This window comes from Cottoperca gobio, chromosome 1 (genome assembly GCF_900634415.1).
Source record: "Cottoperca gobio chromosome 1, fCotGob3.1, whole genome shotgun sequence".
In the NCBI taxonomy this organism is placed as follows: Eukaryota; Metazoa; Chordata; class Actinopteri; order Perciformes; family Bovichtidae; genus Cottoperca; species Cottoperca gobio.
The window spans coordinates 15,493,104-15,514,022 of NC_041355.1; the positions used below are offsets into that span (position 1 = coordinate 15,493,104).

Consider the following 20,919-nt stretch of genomic DNA (forward strand, 5'->3'; position numbering starts at 1 on the left):
GAAGGGAAGGCAGAAGGTCAATGATCGATTGGTTATCTCTGTAGGAAAGCCAAATGTTTACACTCCTTATACTGAGTAACACAGAGGTCCATAATGGTCAAGTGTGTGTGTGTGTGTGTGCGTGTGTGTGTGTGTGTGTGTGTGAGAGTGAGTGATAAGGACAAACAGAGAGAGTGTGAGCAAATGCATCAGCTAAAAAAAACACAGAGCAACACACAATAAAATAGAGAAATAAAGTGTTGAATTCTGAGGCCAAAGGTCAAACATGTGAGTCACATGGTTGAAACCAGGAAATGGAGAAGTGATATCAATCCAGTCACTTTCGTCCTCTTTACAGCAGAGCAGGAACAAAGCTTTTTGGGACTTTTGTGAACTGACTATGACTGATTATCAATGATGACAAGAAACCAAGTGGAACATGTGTAAGTACAGACTGCTCGCTGCTACTAGCATTACAACACTGCTCTTTCATTTTTACTCCCGGCTGTTAGTCGGTCGTGATAATGACTGATGCTGAGTTTCGGATCAACAACCTGATTCTAGCTGTTTTGAATAAAGACAGGGCAACAGTAAACCTTAACAATGCATTATGAAGTGATATGATGACTTTTCATGTTGCTTGATTGGTTTACCTTAGTTTAGTTGTGTCAGTGGTGGAAGAAGTACTCAGATTCTCAGCAGTCAAGAAATACTAAATAAAAGTCCTACATTCAATAAAAGTATTGACATCGAAATAAACTGAAAGTAAAAAAAAGTAAAACTACTTATTATGCACAATGTCCCATTTCAGAATAGTGTATATTATATTATTGAATTGTGATGATTGATGCATTCATTTGTACATCAGTTTAATGTTACAACTGCTAAATGTGGGGCCTCTTTTTTAAAATCCTTATTTATACTGCCAGGTACCTTGTTTATCTTATCCATATTTTATTTGTTAATTATATTTTAACAAATAAATCTGAATCTTCAAAGTAGCATATTTTATCACATACATTTAGTGGAGTGAAAAGTGTAATGTAACGGAGAATAAGTATGAAGAAGCATAAAATGGAAATTCTCAAGTTCATCACTCGGAATCAGAATCAGCTCTGTTGGCCAGTCAATGAACATTAACATAAATCAGAATTACTTTATTGATCCTGAGATGGGAATTAGGTTACGTTACTCAGTTGCTCCATTTTATAATAACAATATATTTAAACATATAGGATATGAGAAAAATAGTATTTCAAAATGTGTGCATTGTACTACATTATAACAGCATACATACTATTACATAACAAGGACAATAGTGCAGAGTGCAAATATGCCGGAATAAAAGTTTGAACAGGTTGTGACCTGGGTGTTAGGGGGTGTTATTAGTATCTCTCTGCAGTCCTGTTTGTTCATTGCAGTGTAGAACTGGATCAGCAGCATCTGAGGCAGGTTGAACTTCCTGAGCTGCCGTAGGAAGTACATTCTCTGCTGGGCCATTTTGACTATTGCTTCAATGTTGGATGCCCACTTTTGATGCTGGAAGTTTTCAGATCCCAGATATGTGAAGGATTTCACAGCAGACGATAGTGTTGTTCAGTATGTTGATGGGGGGCAGTGTTGGGGGATTTCTCCTGAAGTCCACTGTCATAAGAACATTCAGCTCCAGGTTGTTCTGACAGCACCAGAGGGCCAGCTGTTCAACCTCTCATCAGTATGCAGACTCGTAATGATCCCAGATGAGGCCGATGATCATTGTGTCGTCTGCAAACTTCAGGAGTTTAACAGAAGGGTACAGTTGGTCGGTGTAAAGGGAGAAAGGCCCGTGGGGAGAGCACACATCCCTAGGGGACGCCAGTGTTGACGGTCCAGGTGCTGGGTGTGATTTTCCCCAGCCTCATCTGCTGCCTCCAGTTTGACAGGAAGTTTGCGATCCACTACCAATTGGATGAGTGAGTTGGGGGGGCTCTACACAAGTCTGGCAAAGGATTTAATTACCACAGACGTCAGGGTGACGGGCCTGTAGTCATTTAATCCTGTGATGGAGTGTTGATTGTGGAGCATTTGAAGCAGGAGTGGACTTCACACATCTCTGGTGATCCTCTTCACAGATCCTGCTTGAGAATCAGTGGGGAGGGCCTCTGACCTGACAGGGGGTGCAGATGCTTGTTAGATGTCTCAGTCGGAGTGGTGCAAATGGGGGGTTATCAAACCTGCAGCAAAACACATTCAGGTCGTCTGCCAGTTGATGGGTCACTATTCTCTTTAAACAGATATCTGCATACGAATGCTAATCGTCGTTTGTCCGATAGCAGATAGGTTCCAAGATTGATGGCTCACTTCAGTGTTGGATGATGGTCTCCTGAAGTTGTGATGTCTTGCAGGCCTCTCCACACTGATGTAGGGTTGTTCACTGAAGACCTACATTATCACTGTTGTTCGTCTTTCCTTTGTCAGTGTGTGTCTGGTCTGGTTTTACAGGATGCTGTCCCCACTTCTGTAAGCCTCCTCTTTGGCCTGACGAAGCTGTCTCACCTTTTGTTGTAAACCAGGGTTTACTATTGTTGTATGAGCAGAAGGTTTTAGTCGACACACACATGTCCTCAAAAAAACGGATGTATAATGATAGTATTTGAATAAATGTACTTAGTTACATTCCACATCTGAATTTAGTCATTCATTTCCGTTTAGTTTAATTTTGTTTGCCTCTTTTCCATCCTGCTTTGTGTCCCTATACTTTATGTTACATCATGTTTGTATTGTCTCTGTTTCTCCAGGCTCTCCACAGTTCAGGACTGTCACAATGGAATCTCTATGGAGCTCTTCCTGCACCTTTCACTCATACCAGCAGTAAGTGGTCCATCTATTTAACCTGGAATATAAATATGTCTCTGGAGAACTCCAGAGAAGGTGAAATACTAATTGGCTTTCCATAATGATAATTTTTTTCTTTTATGGTGGCCGCATTGTGAAAACCATGTTTCTCAGATGCCAAGAGAGCAGATAAGAGTTCAGATAAATAATAGGGTTTTAAATGGTTTACTAAGTTTAGGGAAGGAGAATTTTCTCAACCAGAAACATTTAAAGCGACAGTTCAGCACAAAATATGTTTCCTCTTTCCTGTAGTGCTATTTATCAATCTAGCTTGTGTTGGTGTGAGTTGTCAAATGTGTTGTGAGCAGTTTTATGTAGGAACTATTTTCTTCTGGAAAGAGACATTGCTGTAGAGTTTTTAAAATGTTTATTTTGGCACTTTGGGCACCACAAGAGTGCCATCTAGTTCCGTTATATTCAAGAGAAGGCAGACATCTATATGTTAGATATCTCCAACACTCTGCAACGCACACTCAAACAATATAGATTGATAAATAGCACTACGGGTAAGAGGAATAATATTTATTTTTCATTTTGTGGTGTACTGTCCCTTTAATCTCTTAGTTTTACTGAAAAATTTAAAATCACCAAATGTGGAGATACATTTCAAAGAACAGCAAGGAAAAGAAAGATCTAGTATTATGTGGTAATGCCATACACACCTTGTTTTTACAACTCAAGGAAAGCATTTAAACAAATGATAGAGGGTTTCTAGGAATACATAATAACTAAATCACACTATACAACTGCAACACAGCGCATACCAGTACTACTACAATACGCAGGTTGTGTATTATGTATTGTTTTCTTGTCTTCCAGTTGTTGATTACAGGAGTGCTCTCATTCCTCCAGAAGAGAGCCCAGAGACTGGCCATCGACCACAGACTGCCCTTTCTGGGGGGACGTTTTGCCATTGTGGTGTAAGTCAACAGCAGCAACAACAACTAGTCAATGTCAAGAGAAAAAGAAAGTAACAGTAATATCTGTTTGAATATCACAAGTAAAGTAAAGTAAATTCAGTGATGTGGTTGTTATGAGCAACAGTCTAAATTATGAAACATCTACTCATACATTTATATATATATATATATATATATATATATATATATATATATATATATATATATATATATATATATAGTATATCAAGCTAATTTAAGCAGCCACATCAGCAATATAGCTTTGTTTGTGTTTATGATATTACTGTGTCCCAGGCCTTTGGATACTTTAGGCAGCCTGAGCAATCGTTGGTCCTATGGGTTTGCATTTGGTGCCGTGTCCTCAAGCGTCCTGCTGCTCTTCTCTGAATATTACATCCCCTTCACTGTCCCGCCCTGGGCCCGAGGTACTGCCGCTGTTTGCCATTTTTATCCAGGCTCAATATTCAAACCTGTTTACCTTTTTGATACAACAAATAAAGGTTGTGCTTAGATGGAAACCCAAGTATTGGCGAAACTTGCCGAAAACTCTTGCGAGACTCGCTGCCCGACGATCTATCCTAACCATAACCATTCGAGGTCAATGTCTAACCTTTAATCTAGGGTTACCATCTAGACTCAACGAAAAATAAACATGATGATGATGTTTCCCAATTATTCTCCTCAGCTATCGTGTATCTGATTGGAGCAATAGAGGTGGGCCTCGTCTATTTCCCTTTCTTTGCCTGTCTGTCCACACCTTTCAGAACACCTGGAGCAATACTGGGAATACTCTACTCTATGTCCTGGTAAATGTTTATATGTCTCAAAATGTGGATTAGTATAGCAAAGGGTTTCTTTCACTGGTGTGTTTGTCGTTTACAACATTCTAAAAGCATGCATCAAATTGGAAAAATAAAAATAAAAAAGATGGTTACTTCACACAAATAAAAAAATTAAAAACACTATCAAAGAATATATCAAATAAATGTATACAGTATATCATGTCTTGTTTTTTTAGGATCATAGTAACAGTCTGGGATACATTCACCTGTCCCAATGGTAAGGTAGGTGAGTACTAAACACATCATCAAAGCTATAGTGTAAATATAATGTGTCTGTTGGAGTGTCAGTCTCTTTCCACACCTAAAGGAATTAGGCTCTATAAAACCTTCAGTTATGAAGAGTTGCATGTTGGTATTTATTTTAAATATCATGAAAAAATAAATGAAATAATTGACTGTGTGTGTGTGTGCTTTTAAAGATTCTGGGTAAATACCAGAAGTTGATTATCCAGTGGCCCTGCATCCTCTCCCTCATCTTCCTCTTGGGACGATTTCTCCTCATGCTGATCAAAGCTATTCGAATACATCTGCAAGTGGAACAGGAGGTCAGTATGCCTCATGTATAAAACCTTTGAAATTATTCTTGCTGTGTATTTTCACATTACAGACTATGTGATATTTCATGTCACATTTATTAAGAAAATTATATACTATATATTTCTGGTGCAATATATTCTCCCTCCCAGTAGGGTCTGCAGCTATGATATAATAGTTTTTTCTGAATAATTATCTCTATGTAAAACATTCTGAATCTGCTGCAAGGACCCTGAAGAGCTGATTGAGCAACACCAGGTGCATCATGTTAAGAGACTGCTAAGGAAAACACCTGCACACAGGTAGAACATACACTCATGCACACCAATGCAAATGACCTTACCTTGTACAACTGGGGTTTTCAGTTCAGTTGTTTGTAAAGGGATCCACTATTTATGCATATTTTAACCAGTTTACCCAAAAAAAACCTACATAGAACAACATGGATTTATCTTTTTACTACATTTTAGTCAACCATTATGTATCATTAATTTCACTAAATGATTAAAATCAACATGCAGAGTTGAACATTGAGTGACATTCTTTTCCAGAAACTATTATCTGTTTGAACTAATATGTGTCGAATCATATCTATTTTCATAAATATATCTATTTTCATATATTTTTATAAGTGACGTTATTGTTGTGTGGTAATGCAGTTAATTGTTAGACAAGTCTGGTGTGTTCAGGTGCTGCTGGTAGGCTCCAGCATCCATGATTTTGGAGTCAACTTCTCCATTGCATTGATAATTTCATCCAACACTATAACAATCCTAGCTGCCACAAAATGTATGGTTACAGGACCAGAATTCAGATAGCACTTGAAGGCAGCCACACACACTGATGGAAACACACACACGTACATATACACCGTGGATTCCAGCCTCCTTTCTCTTTTGCAGTAAGCCCCTCAGTTGGTTCCAGAGCCGAGTGTACGAGTGGGACCCTTACTTCAAGTTCCCCAACAGGATCATCGGCACCGTCATTATATCCCTTATAGGCCTATATACGGTACAGCAAGACATCTCTTGTGTTTGATTATGGAAAACCAAATGTCTCATCCATACACTGTGTTTTGGAAAAGTGTTACACAATGCAACATATCTGTGCATCTGTTTAATTTGTATTTTTGTCATTTCTCTAGGTGACCCTGACAGACTACAGTCTCAGTATTGTGGCTTTTGACCAAGTCGACAGGTGGAAGAATACACTAAAAGAACTGGTTATTTCTTGTAATCAGACTGAAGGTCCAGGAATCATGATACCACAGCTGGAAGAATTCATCTCCGTGGCTAGGAGTGAGTTGGTCTGCTCCCCCCTCATAGTCATGATCTGTGTTCTGGGAACGTTTACACCAAATATGCAATGCTTCCTTGATTTTCAACATTTCCTGTTTCAGAAATAGGAAAATAATCTACTCCGCACAACAGAGGTCTGATAAATCAAACTCAGTAAAGGTGTCGTTATTTGTTATATTCCAGAGTCTTGGCTAGCTACCACTATCTTTGCTAGCTTCAACTCTGTAGCCTACTGCCTCCATGTCTTGGCATGTTACAGGTAAGAAACCTAGAAATATCTGAAATATACTAAATGTATTCAAATGTTATGATAAATGTAAAAAAAACCACTGTACTGTACTGTCTCCATAGAAAACACTTGAAGAGGCTGTGGAAAGGGCAGAAGGGATTTCTTCCTGAAAAGTTTCACAACCCAAGCTCTGCTGTCAGCGTAGTAAGTAACACACACACACACACACACACACACACACACACACACACACACACACACACACACACACACACACAGACACACAAAGAGAGACATGCACAGATACAGCAGATGGCAGATGACTCTAGGGCAAATCAGATTTCCGCTTGGCACTAAAGACTTGAAACCAGCAATCACAAGTGTTAAATTGGCCCCAGTTTCCAGGTCACGACGTGCGTGTCACAGTGTATGATCTACATATTTATTTGAAAATGTGTTCCTCATATTGTAAACCATATGGCCACTGAACACAACCAGCAGGCTCTACCAAACACACACGAGTCTGAAATATTTCAATGTGTGAACACGAGCGTTTCAAATATGCCCAGAATGTGGGTACTCTACATGTGTGGATGTTTGGCATCTCATTTTATTTGACCTCTTAAGTTTTCTCTTTCAATTTTTTACAGGCTTCCATTGCAAGATACTCTGGTTGGCAAATAGCGTTTACATTGTGGGGTATGTTTTTTGTCTTCTGAAATACATAAAGAATTGAAATGACATGAAACAGCAGCTGAGTATATGTACATTACTCAGGACTGAACCCAAATGTGTCATTTGTCTCCCTGCTGACATTTCAGAGACAAGTCTGGGGAAGAAGAATGAGGGAAAATATCCATTAACAGGAAGCTTTAGGCAGTAACTAATTGACTAAGCCCGTGGCATGTAATGGCCAGTAAAACTTGTTGTAAAACCTGCCTAATACTTTTAGTTTTTTTTATAACTTGGATCCAAGAAGCTAAAATCCAAGAATTTGTATTTTAACCTCCATACATCAACAAAGAAAACGTTTTGTGTAATTTGTTTACAGAGAAACTAAGCCATAGTGGACATGTAAAAAATATTTGGATGGATCTGTTTATAGAATGCAATAGAAATATGATAAAACAACAGCACAGTCCCTCTACATGAGTAAAATATGGAGATGAACAACATGAATATTGAAAGATCACATGAAATAAATGGATGTCTCTTCTGTATTTTCTCTTTAGGCTACCTGATTGTCCATTTTGTCCACTTCCTGTTTGCTCTGCTGTTGGTCTATGTGCTGGTTCTTCCTATAATGCATGGCAAAGCACTGATCATGCTGCACAACCTGGGGATTATACTGTAAGACATGTTTTCCAGTGCTTGTGGATACATGATGGCATATAAATGGCTAACTGACAGATAAACACATTGGTTGATTGATTTCTCCTGTATATCTCAGTCTGACCATCAGTCTGGTCATCGCCCTGGTCATTGTCCAGGTAGTTCTGGTTCAGATTTTCTTCCTTCAGGACAAAATGTCTCCGACTGATAAACAAAAACCTCTGGCTATCAACAACAGGTGGGTATATTTTATTATAGATATCATGTGAGTGTGCATCATAAGACTATCAAATCCAGGTCCTTTATTTGCCAGAAAGCTGAAGGGAAGTGTATAGAAGTTTTTATTAGAATTTAATATTAATATTTAATATATAACCCACTGAAGCTGTCCACAAACATATATAAAAAACATATACAGTATTTTTTTTAAAAGTTGTTTTGAAGAGTAACAGTATTCAAAGAGTGTTAGCTGTGGACATAATGTGATGGTGAGGCCATAAAAGATGCACTTTCTCATTTAGTGTAAATTAGCTTCAATGACTTGCTGAAACAAGCAGATACAGAACATAAGATGTGGTTTTACAGTGTGGAAAATCCTTTTAATTAATACACATTTGCCAAATGTTTTTAGAACAGTATAGAATTTAAAGTAAATCTGTAGCTTGAAATCGCAGTTTCTCTACCTCCTCTTCAGGAAGGCGTTTCACTGCTTCAACTACTTCTTCTTTTTCTACAACGTGGTGATGGGGATCAGCAACTGTATAATTAGGTTGCTGTGCAGCATTGTGTTGGGAACGTGGCTGGTGTCCCGTATAGACCGAAGCATTATGCAGAGAGGATATGAAAGTATGGATGCCGGTAAGCTTATATTCAATACAAAGATGTGTGTGAGACAAAAGTGCGATATTGGTTTAAGTAGATCAGTCTCCATATTTACCACCATAACATTTCACAGCCAAGTCTCTTTTTGTTTTACTACGGTGGTAGTTAAGAGACAAAAAGTATTTAACTTTATCATTAGTATTACTTCATGTACTTCACGTGGTGTATTAGACTCATATTACTTTCATTCATCCGTGAAAACTATTTTCTTCCAGGAGATGGGAGCGTTTGACAAGCCACCTCATACACATATTGTTTAACGTACTGTGCTATTCCTCATATATGGTGTGTGGCTCCAATAGTATTTCTCACATGTTTCAGGCTACACTACTTGGATTGGGATGATCTTTGCTGACCACTATCATAACAATCCGGTCATGGTGTGTTTCTGCCAGCTGCTGGTCTCCAACATGCTGGAGAGACACACTACATCTGCATACTCCACATTCAGCAACATACCATCCGGTCAGTTGTGTGTGTGTGTGTGTGTGTGTGTGTGTGTGTGTGTGTGTGTGTGTGTGTGTGTGTGTATCTGTGTGTGTGTCTCTCTTTCTGTGTGTGTGTGTGTGTGTATCTGCGTGTGTCTCTCTTTCTGTGTGTGTGTGTGTGTGTGTGTGTGTGTGTATCTGTGTGTGTGTCTCTCTTTCTGTGTGTGTGTGTGTGTGTGTGTATCTGCGTGTGTCTCTCTTTCTGTGTGTGTGTGTGTGTGTGTGTGTGTGTGTGTGTGTGTGTGTGTGTGTGTGTGTGTGTAGCTCTTGCATGACAATTATCAACTAAATAACTACTGATGATACCTGTCCACTAACTAATATGCACAAAGTGACCAAACTATATTCTTTTAAAGGACCTATTAAAATGCACTTTATTGCATTTATTCAATTTTGTTTAATCCTGCACAGATTAATATGTTTTATCAGAATTTTTATATTTTTTGTTTTGTTTCATCATTAATTATTTGCTTCTTCTTTCCAGTTAATTCACTCTTTTTTTTTCTTTCCAGAGTCCCCTGTGAACAGCCGGGCCAGGAGGCGCTGGATGTTGTTTTATACCTTACTGAGGAACCCTCATCTAATCCTGCTCAGGAAGCATCACCTCTCCTCATCTTCTTTATTACACACGTCATCATCAGACACAGTGGTGCAGGCTTGCTTCATGGCTACTCAATCAAAAAGCCGCCATGCAGAGTCACAGCCACCACCAGAGGTCATTGTCACACCAGCAGAAGACTGATAAATGTGACCGTGTTAATAATATGTGTTGGAATCAAAAATTGTTTATGTGTTGTTTAGTGGTCGATCTCTAGAACGTGTACTGTGGTGTTTTCAATGAGTCATTTTCAGTCGTTTCAAAAGCAGCACTAACACTAACTTGTGCCTGAGAAGTTATGATCTTGTTAATTTAATCAATAATTAGGTCACTTTTATATCAGCTCAGAAGGAGCATTCACCCATAGTAAAATACTCATGTGAGATTTGATGAAAACCTGTACACAGATTGATTGTATTAGTGTTTAAGTCAAGCTAAGCTTTGAATTGCTGTATACTATATAGACAGTCAAGGATATATGTGAACCATTGTACATAGTCACAATAACGTCTGTATGATCTATTCTACAAATGGATGTGATGCAGTACAGCTGGCCATTGTTATGTCTAATAATGTTTATGTTATTAAAATTCTGTGAGCTGCACCACACATCCATTCTGCTAGTGTCATCAAATGGAACTGGCTATGAATGTTTATGCATAGCTGCTGTACTGTTTATCACAAATAAATATATGGTGGCATGTCATGGTGATTTAAAAATGTGTAGTGTTCTGCTTACATTAGGCCTGAAAACAAGCTTTTGCTTTGCATTTGGAAGTTGTAAATATGTCTTTGCAGCACAAACAAATGCTTCTGGTCAAAAACAACAACAACAACGGTGAACAATGCATTAGTGTGGTTGACCTAAAACATTCAATGTGATTTTAATTAAGGTTTTGAATAATTTAGCTAGCTACCTTAATTACTGAAATACATGTATTAGTATTATACAGTGCGTTTAACTATGCATTCTAAGATTTCCTACAGCACTTAAAAGCAGCATATTTTCGCCATTTAGCTATAAGGAATTATCCAATCACCGTTTCTGCAAGGTTGACTTGTTGACAACCTAAAGGTCGATTATTTTAATTAATTAAATGTCCATTATATACATTTGAGGAAAATATAAGTTCAACATTATACAACCGTGGTCAATTCAGAAATGACGACCTAACCGGCACCATTTGAACTTGTGGGCGTGTTAACGTGCGCGTGATTTTATACTCGGCGACACTGAAGACACCACGGCAGTTAGGCTAGCTAGTTAACATTACAGGTAAGTTAATTAATGGAAACATATTTGTCTGTCATTAAACTTGAGCTAACGTACTTGGACACTGTACGTGAATTTGGCTTGTTTTTAAAAGGTCAATTGTAGTCTGAAATAACACACATTTATTTTATTTACCGCTAGCTGCAAACGAACAGCTAACAGCTACCACAACGCCATATTGTTCATCCCTCGGCCATGATCCAACACTTAGCGACTGATTAATACATCGTCCCTGTTGGAGAGTATGATAATAGATCTTTGCAGCAAAAGAAGAGCTACGGTGGCTAGGCTAACAGCCATGTTAGACGAGAGACACGTTCACAATACTTTATTTACGAGCTAACGTTACATTGTAAATATATACAGTCAACATAAAACATTTCCAGGATGTTTGCATCATGGAACGGCACTGGTGTGACAGTGAAAGAGATCTGCCACTTTCCGGTATGTGCCGGTGGAACACGAGCGGCATACCACCCCGATATCGGCATATATCGCTGAACCATCAGCTTCTTCTCGGTCTCGTTGCTACTGCAAACATCTTGAGTCTATCCCCTAAAACTCCATGTTTTTACTGTAAGTAAGTGCTATCCTGGCTCCAAAATGGTGGAACGACCTCCCCATTGATGTCAGGACAGCAGACTTCACACCTTCCATCGCAGACTGAAAACTCACCTGTTTCGACTGCATCTCGGCGAATGAAAAAACTAAACAAAAACTGTTCTTTGTATGTTGCACTTACATTGGTTTGGCTTATTTGAAGCTATTCTGCACTTAAAGGATTGTACCCATTTGAAGCTAATGTACTTACAATATTCTTGCTGTTCGGAGTTGTATCATCATGACTGTTGCACTTTTTGTAAGTCGCTTTGGACAAAAGCGTCAGCTAAATGAACTGTAATGTATCTGTAAATTACTTCTACTTCTAACCCCATTGATTTTTTATGTCTGTTCCTTTTTCAGTGTGAAATTACCAGGATGTCAGACGAGTCCATAAAGAAAATGTTGCGGTCTGTTCTCCAGTCCAACAAGAGCGGCGTTTCTATTAACAACCTTCAGTCAGATTACAGGTCACTGTGCGGAGAGATTATCCCCTTGAGGAAGCTGGGCTACTCAAAACTAGAGGACTACCTCAGTAGCATCCCCACTGTGGTCCGCCTGGAGTATGGCATGGGTGAGGTGAGGCTATTTGTTCATTTGCATCCTTATACCAGTGCCTTATGTCAGCTAGCATCAGCACAGAACTGAGAAACTCCATAAAAAGTTCACTTTTACCCAGCACTTTGTAAATGTCTAACTATACAATAAATCTGTCCTGTAGATTAAATGCTTTGCTGCAGTGTGTCGAGAGACAGCCCACATTGCTGTGCTGGTGGCCAAGCAGAAGAGCTCTAAGAAATGTGGTCGCTCCCAATTCGTCAACTGCAAGATGAGATTTAAACCTTCCAACCCATACATGCTCAATGGTAGGTGACTTAAGTTGTTTATATTAGGACTCTTATCACTGCAAAGTTTTTTTAGACAAGCGATGAGAGTTGCAGATATTAAACTCCAAAATCCTTCTTGGTGATTCTTCATCATTCATCAAACCTTTCTCTGTATCTCATCTCCCATTTCCACCCTAACCCTATCACCCTTCCATGCATTTAGTGAGTCCAAGGTCCTCTCTCCGCCAACCCTCAGCTGGTGGTGCCTCTAACTGGACAGCAAACCGTTCTCGGGCCCATGGCGGCTACAGAGGCTTCAGTGCCTCAGGAGACTACAGGTAAACAATAACAGTTTTCATCAAGAAATTATGAGCATTAGCTGCATAACATTGTCTTATTCAATTGTTCAGTTTGTGGAAACCCAAAGTTGTGTTTTCTTTCTGCAATGGTATTATTTGTCACTCATGCTTTGAAGAATATAATGGAATTTATTCCTCAGTCTCTGCATAATCTTAAGTGACTTCCAAAGGGTTTTTGCTTATGTTCTCCCCAAACATCAGGCAGTCAGACCAAAGCTTCAGCTCTCTCACCCCTGTCCAAGACAGACAACCAGCTCCTCGACCCGCTCCTCGACCAGCTATAAAACAATGTTTCGTGCCTGACAGGTGAACATGCACATGTGGACAAACCATAGGGAACTAAGGCGCTGTTAAATCAAAAACCTGGTTGTTCTTCTATTACATTTTCACTGTATGAATCATAGCTATAAGTATAAAAGCTAGCATGCTAACACAACTTTTTCATACTACTTAATGTTAAAATATTTATCAGGAACTGCAGCAGGGCATTTCTATCGAATTACAGCTTGTTGTGGTAAAAATCACATTATGCTTAAGAGACTGCTGTGTTGCCAACAGGAAAGAGAAGAGCTTTGCAAAATGTCAGAAGCCCGGAGGTAAGTGGGACCTTCTTAGTGTGTGTGTCCTTATACATTTCACAACATTTAATCAATTCCCTTTAGAATAAAATCAAGGTGTGAATATTCAGAATATTATTATAAATATATTTAATTGTCTTTATAAAGCTAAAAATTATCAATTTATTCAAAATAATCGGCCCAAATAATGATCCAGCTGATCATCTTAGATGTGAAATTGTCCCGTCACTGTTGGAATACACAGTTGAGACCTTTTCCCCTCACTGGGACAGTAATTACAGATGAGTGTATAATATCAACATTAGGCGTTTATGCTAACCAGATTAAGCAACAACCATTACATCACATTTCATTTAGCAGACGCTCTTATCCAGAACGATTTACAGTAAACTAACTACAGGGACAATAACCAGATTAACCAACAACCTGCAGAATCAATCTGCTGCACCACCTTTACTAATATCAGCACTTGTTAACCTTTCTTCCTTAGCAGAATCTTTCACATCAAAGCCTCCTGAAAAAATCTCCAGACTCGGCCAATCCCAGGTACAGAATAAACTTTCTCTGTGCTTACCGTCTCATTTCCACCCAAAACAATTTGACAGTTTGTGTTGTAATGCATTACATTTTCATCTTGTCCTAATTACACCCCTAATAATAAAATGCATGTGCAAATGGTTATGACTAAATCCAATGGTAAATCCAAGTCGAGCATGGCCCTGCGGTTCTGTTGTTATATTACAAAGGGAGGAATATTTTGTCTGTTAAAATCCTTTTGGGGTGCTACCAGCCAGAAGCAAAAGTTAACTAAATTGACATATTACAGATTTTTTTTCATGAAAAGAAAATTGTAAGAAGGAAATGTGTCAGTGTTTGTCTTTTATGTGAATTATGTTTTTTTTCAGTTCTATCAGTGAAGGTACATCAGTCGTATTGCAGCTCTTTTAATGAGTTTGTATTATAATTTGTAGCTGAAAAAAGCATGGGACATACTGGTATCAATCAATGTGAAATCTGTCCATGCAGTCGGGTCTGTATGACGTGGAGCTGGTGCAGAGCAGAATAACTTCGCTCTTGGAGAAATACTACAGTGGATTGTGGATGTCGAAACTACCAGGATTCTACAGTGAAAGGTTCTGTCAGACGCTCCACCCTCAGGTGCTCAAAGATCTGGAAAAGTGGAAACACATCGCCATGGTGAGTCAGTAACTCTTACATCAGTGTTTCCCCTACCATTGTCTTGGGGGCCCCTCAACAGAACCCCGCGCCCCCCCCTGAAATTCAAGGTGTTTTGTTTTGTCAGTGTTTCCCCTAGGTTTACTGCTTTGGAGGGGCACTCACCGTGCGACGGGGGGGTGGGGGTTGCGTGCGTGGCGCGGCTTCTATTTAGTTCTCCCTTCTCTTCCGCTCTGTAGGTGTGTGTGTGTGTGTGTGTGTGTGTGTGTGTGTGTGTGTGTGTGTGTGTGTGTCAGCTGCGAAGCCCCGCCCTTCGCAAAACGGAGCGAAGGAGAGAATGTGAATGTGCAAAGTAGACAGTACAAACTGAAACGTGCACATAAATTAGATGAATAGCATAAGCGTTTAGTTTATTTAATAAAAGAGACCTGTCAATGTGAAAAAGGAGTTGTGAATACAAAAAATATATTTGATTTTTTAAATTCAAGAAAAGAAACAAAAAACACCTTGCCCTGCCAAGACAATGGTAGGGGAAACACTTTGAGTTTTTTTTCTTTCTGGATTACATTTTTTAAAATATTTACAACTCACTTTTCACATTGAACAGGTGCTCTTCTATTAAATAAACTAAACACTTATGTTATTTATCTAATTTGTGTGCACGTTTCTGTGTTTACTTTGCGCATTCACATTCTCTCCTCCGCTCTGTTTTGCGAAGGGCGGGGCTTCATATATAGATATATAAATATATATAAATTGATAAATTAGGTATTAAGTTGAAAAACTGTTTTCCAAATACAGTTGGAGGTTCTATCTGAAGTTTTTCAATTCCTGTACCCAACCTTAACAGGAATTGATAGGAAATATAATCTCTTTCCTTCTCGTTCTCTCTGGCTTGACTGGCCTACACAGGTGGAGAAAACTCCCAGCACCAACCGAGCTGACTACCTCATCTACCCTCCTCTGCTCCCTAAGCCTTGTATTGTCCCTAAAAGTAGCACCACCAACACGCCTCCAGCGTCACCCACCGATTCAAGAAATATCACCACAGCCATTTCTTCACATCCCTCAACACCCGACCAACCTTCCACCCCCATCAGTCCTTCCCCTAACCCTAAACATAGTCTTTCCACCTTGGCTAAGCCCACCTTCATTTTTCCTCCTCAACCTGTCGCTGCCTCTTCAGGTAAGCTATTGTCTCCGATCACATTGCGCAACCCAGCTCGCAACCCAGCTCTTGCGCCGCAGCTGCCACCCTTTGTTAATCTTGCAGTCAATTTCAATGGTGGTTGTGGAGATAATCACAACTTTCCTACATCTACCCACAACCAAAGCACGCAGCCCTTAGCCCCGACCTGGACTTGCCTTGCATCAACCAACGCTCCTCCATTTGCTTCCCCCCTCAAACCTGGCCCTGAAATTGTACCTCTTTTGAAGGTCACCTTCTCCCCTACCTCTGATTCTGTCCCTTGTCCTCCCTCAACATCTTCATCTGTCTGTGTGTCAGATGAGGTTGTGTCAGAGAATAAAGGAGCTTCTGTTAAAGTCCAGTCAAGGTATGTGGGCACATGCTCTGCCCAAACTCTTTATGGACACGTACAAGACGCCGTTCCCTGAACATGTTCTGGACAACATGTCTCTTTTGCTAGATATATGCACTGTGGAGTACCCCATGCCAAATGACAAGAAAAGGGTAAGTACACAATGTGCAATTTAAGTCCTCATGAGTAGTGTGAAGTTACCTTATCCTCACAGTTAATGCTCACTGACTAGTGACATGTGAACCTTGATGATTTTATGTGGAATAACATTTCACTTGCCTGATTGATTGCTGTGGATAACATGGGGATTGTTTCCAACATTAACACTGATTTCTCTTCTCCTGGCACCTTTAATGATTTTAGGGAACTCTGGGACATCTTTTCTGCTTACCTGTTTGTCTTAAATTATTTGTATCTAATAATGTGTTTGTCATTGATGTACTTTCCTGGGCTCAGGCCATCCTGTATAGCTCCAGCAAAGCAGACATGAAAGCCACAAACAGCCAGCAGTGCAGAAGACGTGCCCTTCCCTCTGGCCTGGAGGTCCAGCATCCTGTGGTGCCGCCAGATCTGCTGCTTCCCTCAAAGCAGTTCCCCTCTGTGCTGATTACTGAGGCCAAGAGCAGCAATGCTGTTACTATAAGGTGAGACGCACATTATTCTTGCTGATATGAACGCAATTACTTGTTCCTGGAGCTAAAAACAGTAAGGTAAGATTGTGTGCGCGTCGCGGAGAGATTGTGTGCGCGTGCGGTTTCTATTTAGTTCTCCCCTTTCTTGTTTGTGTGTGTGTGTGTGTGTGTGTGTGTGTGTGAGCTGCGAAGCCCCGCCCTTCGCAAAACGGAGCCGACGGAGAGAATGTGAATGCGCAAAGTAGACGGTACTGAAACATGCACATAAATTAGATCAATAGCATAAACGTTTAGTTTATTTAATAAAAGAGAGTTGTGAATAAAACATTTTTAGATTTTTTTTTTTATTTGAGAAAGAAAAAAAAAAACACCTTGAATTTCAGACAGGGCGCTGGGCTCCGTTGGCGAGGCGGAGCGCCCTGCCAAGACAATGGTAGGGGAAACACTGGGATTGATGCTTACTCTGTTGTATTTGATTGTGCACTGTTCCAAAATGTTAGTGCCACACAAAGAAGAAATGTGTTATTTGCTTAAAATGAAGAAAAAATATTAGAAAACCTCTTCTTTTTTTTTTAATACCGTTAATTTCTCCACCTTGGTATGCAAGCACCAGATACTGAAGAACACACAATGACTTATTGAATCATAAATGCAGCAGACTACAGTTGCAGGTTCTGTCCAGTAAGCCAGTATCGTGCCAAAGCTTTTACATTGAACTTTAAAATAATGCACATGTTCCAGCTAATATTAACATGCATCACATTATAGACATTTCCTTAGAGCAGGGGTCACCAACCTTTTTGAAACTGAGAGCTACTTCAAGGGTACCGAGTAATACGAAGGGCTACTTGTTTGATACAAACTTCCTGACTAACATAGTTGCACGGTTCACCTTTAATGATAATATTATCATTAATAATCATAATAAATATTCATATATGTGAAGAGACTGTCCACATATTAATGTTAATTATTCCTCACAATGATTTACCATGGTAGGAAACAGATATATTTAAACATGCAACGTTATGTATTTATGTTCTCACTCTATTTCAACATTTGAAAGTCAGTTATCTCTGATATCTTTGTAAATATCTTTATTGACAGTTTTGTATGAATGAGAACATTTGTAGCATTTTGTTGAAAATCACACCAGTTATGAGTCCAAAGTATCACTTCTGTAACATTTTATAGGAAATCATTAACCGTCACATCTTCAGATCATATCCAGTTTGTACAAACACTAACTTTGTAACATCGGAGAGTGGAGATGAACAGTGTTTTAAATAATAACCATCATTACACCTTTCAAGACCTCTCCGTCCGAAAAGGCTTTCTTGTACTTTATTTAAAAATGTGCATCTCTAAATGAAGCTTCTGTTGCTTTCTGTGACTTGTTCACCAGCCTGGTGAAAAGACATGCTGCTGCTCTAATTTACGGCTTGCACGCAGTGCTGCAGGTGGGTAGTTAGTTAGTTAGTTAGTTAGTTAGTTAGTTAATTAGTTGGCATGGTAGCTTCTGTGACACGTACCGAAGTGTCTCTCCACAATGTGCCGCTTTGTCTCAGCGAAAAGGGGAATGGAGATTTGGCTTGCGCATGAAATTGAACTCTGACCCCAGACAGGTTCAGAATGCAAGTGTTATTGATAAAAAAAAAAAAGAAAACAGCAAAACAATTAAATACAAATTTTAGACCGCTTCGTGGTGACTAGTGCTATATTTTAGAACATGCTCTGCGGGCGACTCGCGTGGTCCCTGCGATCGGAGCTGGAGCCGATAAATATCTCTACCAATTGAAGACAAAATTCAGATGTTGGTGGGTGTTAGTTGTTTTTTGTCCAGTGGGAAAGACACTTATAAAAACAAAATATGCGCAACCACCCATGTTTGCTTTTTTGCTTCGTTAATGCAACATCCAGATTACAGTTTTTGAAGACTACCCTACACAGATTGAAAAAGCTTGTCTCTCTGTTAAGGTATGTAGGTGAGAACTACTCTAATTCCCAGGAGGCCATGGAGGAGGCCATGCGCACTTTCTATAGCCAAAGGTCCAACCACCGTCTGCTGTCTAAACCTGTTGTTGGTCAACTGGCAGCAGTCAGAGGGGAGGATGGAGACGAGTTTGCAAGAGCTCAAGTCATGGAGGTTATGTCCCCTAACAAGGTCACGGTAAGTCATTTAGTTAGTTTTTACAGATGCAGCCACCCGCTGTGATGGGGCCCAGGCAGATCCAAGGCAGATCTGTGCTCGCTGCCAGGTTCATGGCTGAAAGGAGATCCCCGCGATGAAGTACTGAACGTGGGGTGGACTCTGTCACTGCGCCTGGAATTTGGCAGGGAACTGGCAGGCAGCTGAATGGGAGGGGAAATTATAGGTGGCTGCATCTCTAGTTGGCTGTCAATTTATAAAAATTTAAAAAACTGTTGAGGTGTTGAATACATTTTTAGCACTTTGTAACGTATTTGGTTCAGAATTGTAGAATCTTAGCCCCTGTCCTGGGACACGGCTTGTGCCAATTTTCAGATTGTTGGTTCTCCAGCAAAATAGTTTTTGTCTTTCTGTCTGTCCAGGTATACTATGTGGACTATGGCTTCTCCGTGGAAACCAGTGGGACTAATCTGCTGGAGATGCACCAGAACTTCCTCTCTCTGCCCTTCCAGGCTATCAGTGTTAGACTTGCAGGTATATAGAGGATAAGGAAATTACTTTAGGATTTGTTTTAGTGTAACTGCTGTGGATGAAATCGTACAGATGTCACAGCAGAACTGACTAAATGTTTATACTGTTCAACGGCCCTCCTCCCTTTTCTTACCATCCTTTATTTTCTTTCTCCCAGGTCTGGAGGCATTCAGCTCACATCCACTGGTGCTGTCCTCTTTGGACAAGTTGGTAGTCGGAAAGATCTTGCTGATGGAGACATTAGAGCCGTGTCACCAGAATGAGACTCCTGTGGCAGTGCTGTACGACACTTCGCAGGATGATGACATCAACATCAACTCCACCTGTATGAAGTCTCTCCAGGACGTGACCATGAACAACCCTCTGACTGTAAGGATGGTTGTGCTAACTACAAGTATAGTGTGAATGCATAAGTTCAAGGAGAGCGCTCTCTTAGAATAGCAGTTTATGCATGTATTTAACAAACGATTGTGTAAAGCTAATTTCATAGCAGCAAAGGGGCGGACTCTCATATTTATTATATTTCTCTTGACATCACAGCTCAGCAGTGGGTGGTGCTGTTGTACCGTTCTCATTTAGGTCTGTCTGTGTTATGGGAGCTAAATAATTTATAGGGGTCTCATTCAGTTGGCATTAAAACCAGCAGCTGGTCAGCCATGAATATGAGGTCCTCAGGATCATCAATCCTCCCTGTATTATCTAACATTAATCTCTCTGTTGCCTGTAGGTACATGCTACCTATCAGGATGTGTGTGTCACAAATGTGTGTGCAGATGGTACCATCTACTGCCAGCTGCCCTCCAGAGGAACCGCAAGACTCAGCAAGTTACTGGAAGAAACGGAGACCTTCTTTATCTCCCAGGTTAACAAGACCTCCATTTGCCTTGGCAATTAGTAGTGTTGTAGAGCATTTCATGTTTTACAGTGAAAGTATATAGAATTCCAGCAGAGTAGTTTTCAGGTTTCTGCTCAGTGGGCTGCTTAATCCAGAGAGTGGCTGTTTTATCTCAAGATAATGCGCAAGTTTGAATTCACTGTCAGAGTAATCTGGGGATGGTGGTGGTCTAGTGGTTAGTCTTCCAAATACAACACCAGAAGGTTGTGAGTTTAATACCAGGGCTGCCACCATTGTGCCTCTGAGCAAGGCACTTAACCCTGAGTTGCTCCAGGGAGACTGTCCCTGTAGTTAGTTCACTGTAAGTCGCTCTGGATAAGAGCGTCTGCTAAATGACCTGTAATAAAAATAATCACGGTAAGTTATCACAATTCACTGAAAT

At 40.0% G+C, this 20,919-nt stretch overlaps 2 protein-coding genes across 2 annotated transcripts in view; both read left to right on the forward strand.

Annotated features, from left to right (window-relative positions):
- The first annotated feature begins 295 nt into the window (after nt 1-295).
- stra6l (STRA6-like) lies at nt 296-10,670 on the forward strand. The gene is made up of 18 exons (XM_029441540.1): nt 296-422; nt 2,757-2,829; nt 3,673-3,773; nt 4,068-4,198; nt 4,459-4,579; nt 4,792-4,837; nt 5,035-5,160; nt 5,378-5,451; nt 6,052-6,160; nt 6,294-6,447; nt 6,631-6,706; nt 6,799-6,880; nt 7,327-7,375; nt 7,909-8,026; nt 8,127-8,246; nt 8,703-8,866; nt 9,212-9,355; nt 9,891-10,670. The coding sequence occupies exons 1-18, from the start codon at nt 394-396 to the stop codon at nt 10,118-10,120; spliced, it is 1,947 nt and encodes a 648-aa protein (XP_029297400.1). The 5' UTR covers nt 296-393; the 3' UTR covers nt 10,121-10,670.
- A 1,130-nt stretch (nt 10,671-11,800) lies between these two features.
- tdrd7a (tudor domain containing 7 a) overlaps nt 11,801-20,919 on the forward strand; it is a 19,463-nt gene continuing 10,344 nt past the window's right edge. The window contains 15 exon segments of the mRNA XM_029434313.1: nt 11,801-11,825; nt 12,213-12,428; nt 12,571-12,715; nt 12,900-13,014; nt 13,237-13,341; nt 13,594-13,631; nt 14,104-14,159; nt 14,640-14,810; nt 15,702-16,304; nt 16,306-16,482; nt 16,787-16,974; nt 18,940-19,132; nt 19,534-19,645; nt 19,800-20,011; nt 20,370-20,504. Coding sequence (XP_029290173.1) covers nt 12,228-12,428; nt 12,571-12,715; nt 12,900-13,014; nt 13,237-13,341; nt 13,594-13,631; nt 14,104-14,159; nt 14,640-14,810; nt 15,702-16,304; nt 16,306-16,482; nt 16,787-16,974; nt 18,940-19,132; nt 19,534-19,645; nt 19,800-20,011; nt 20,370-20,504 — 2,451 coding nt within the window. The 5' untranslated portion in view covers nt 11,801-11,825; nt 12,213-12,227.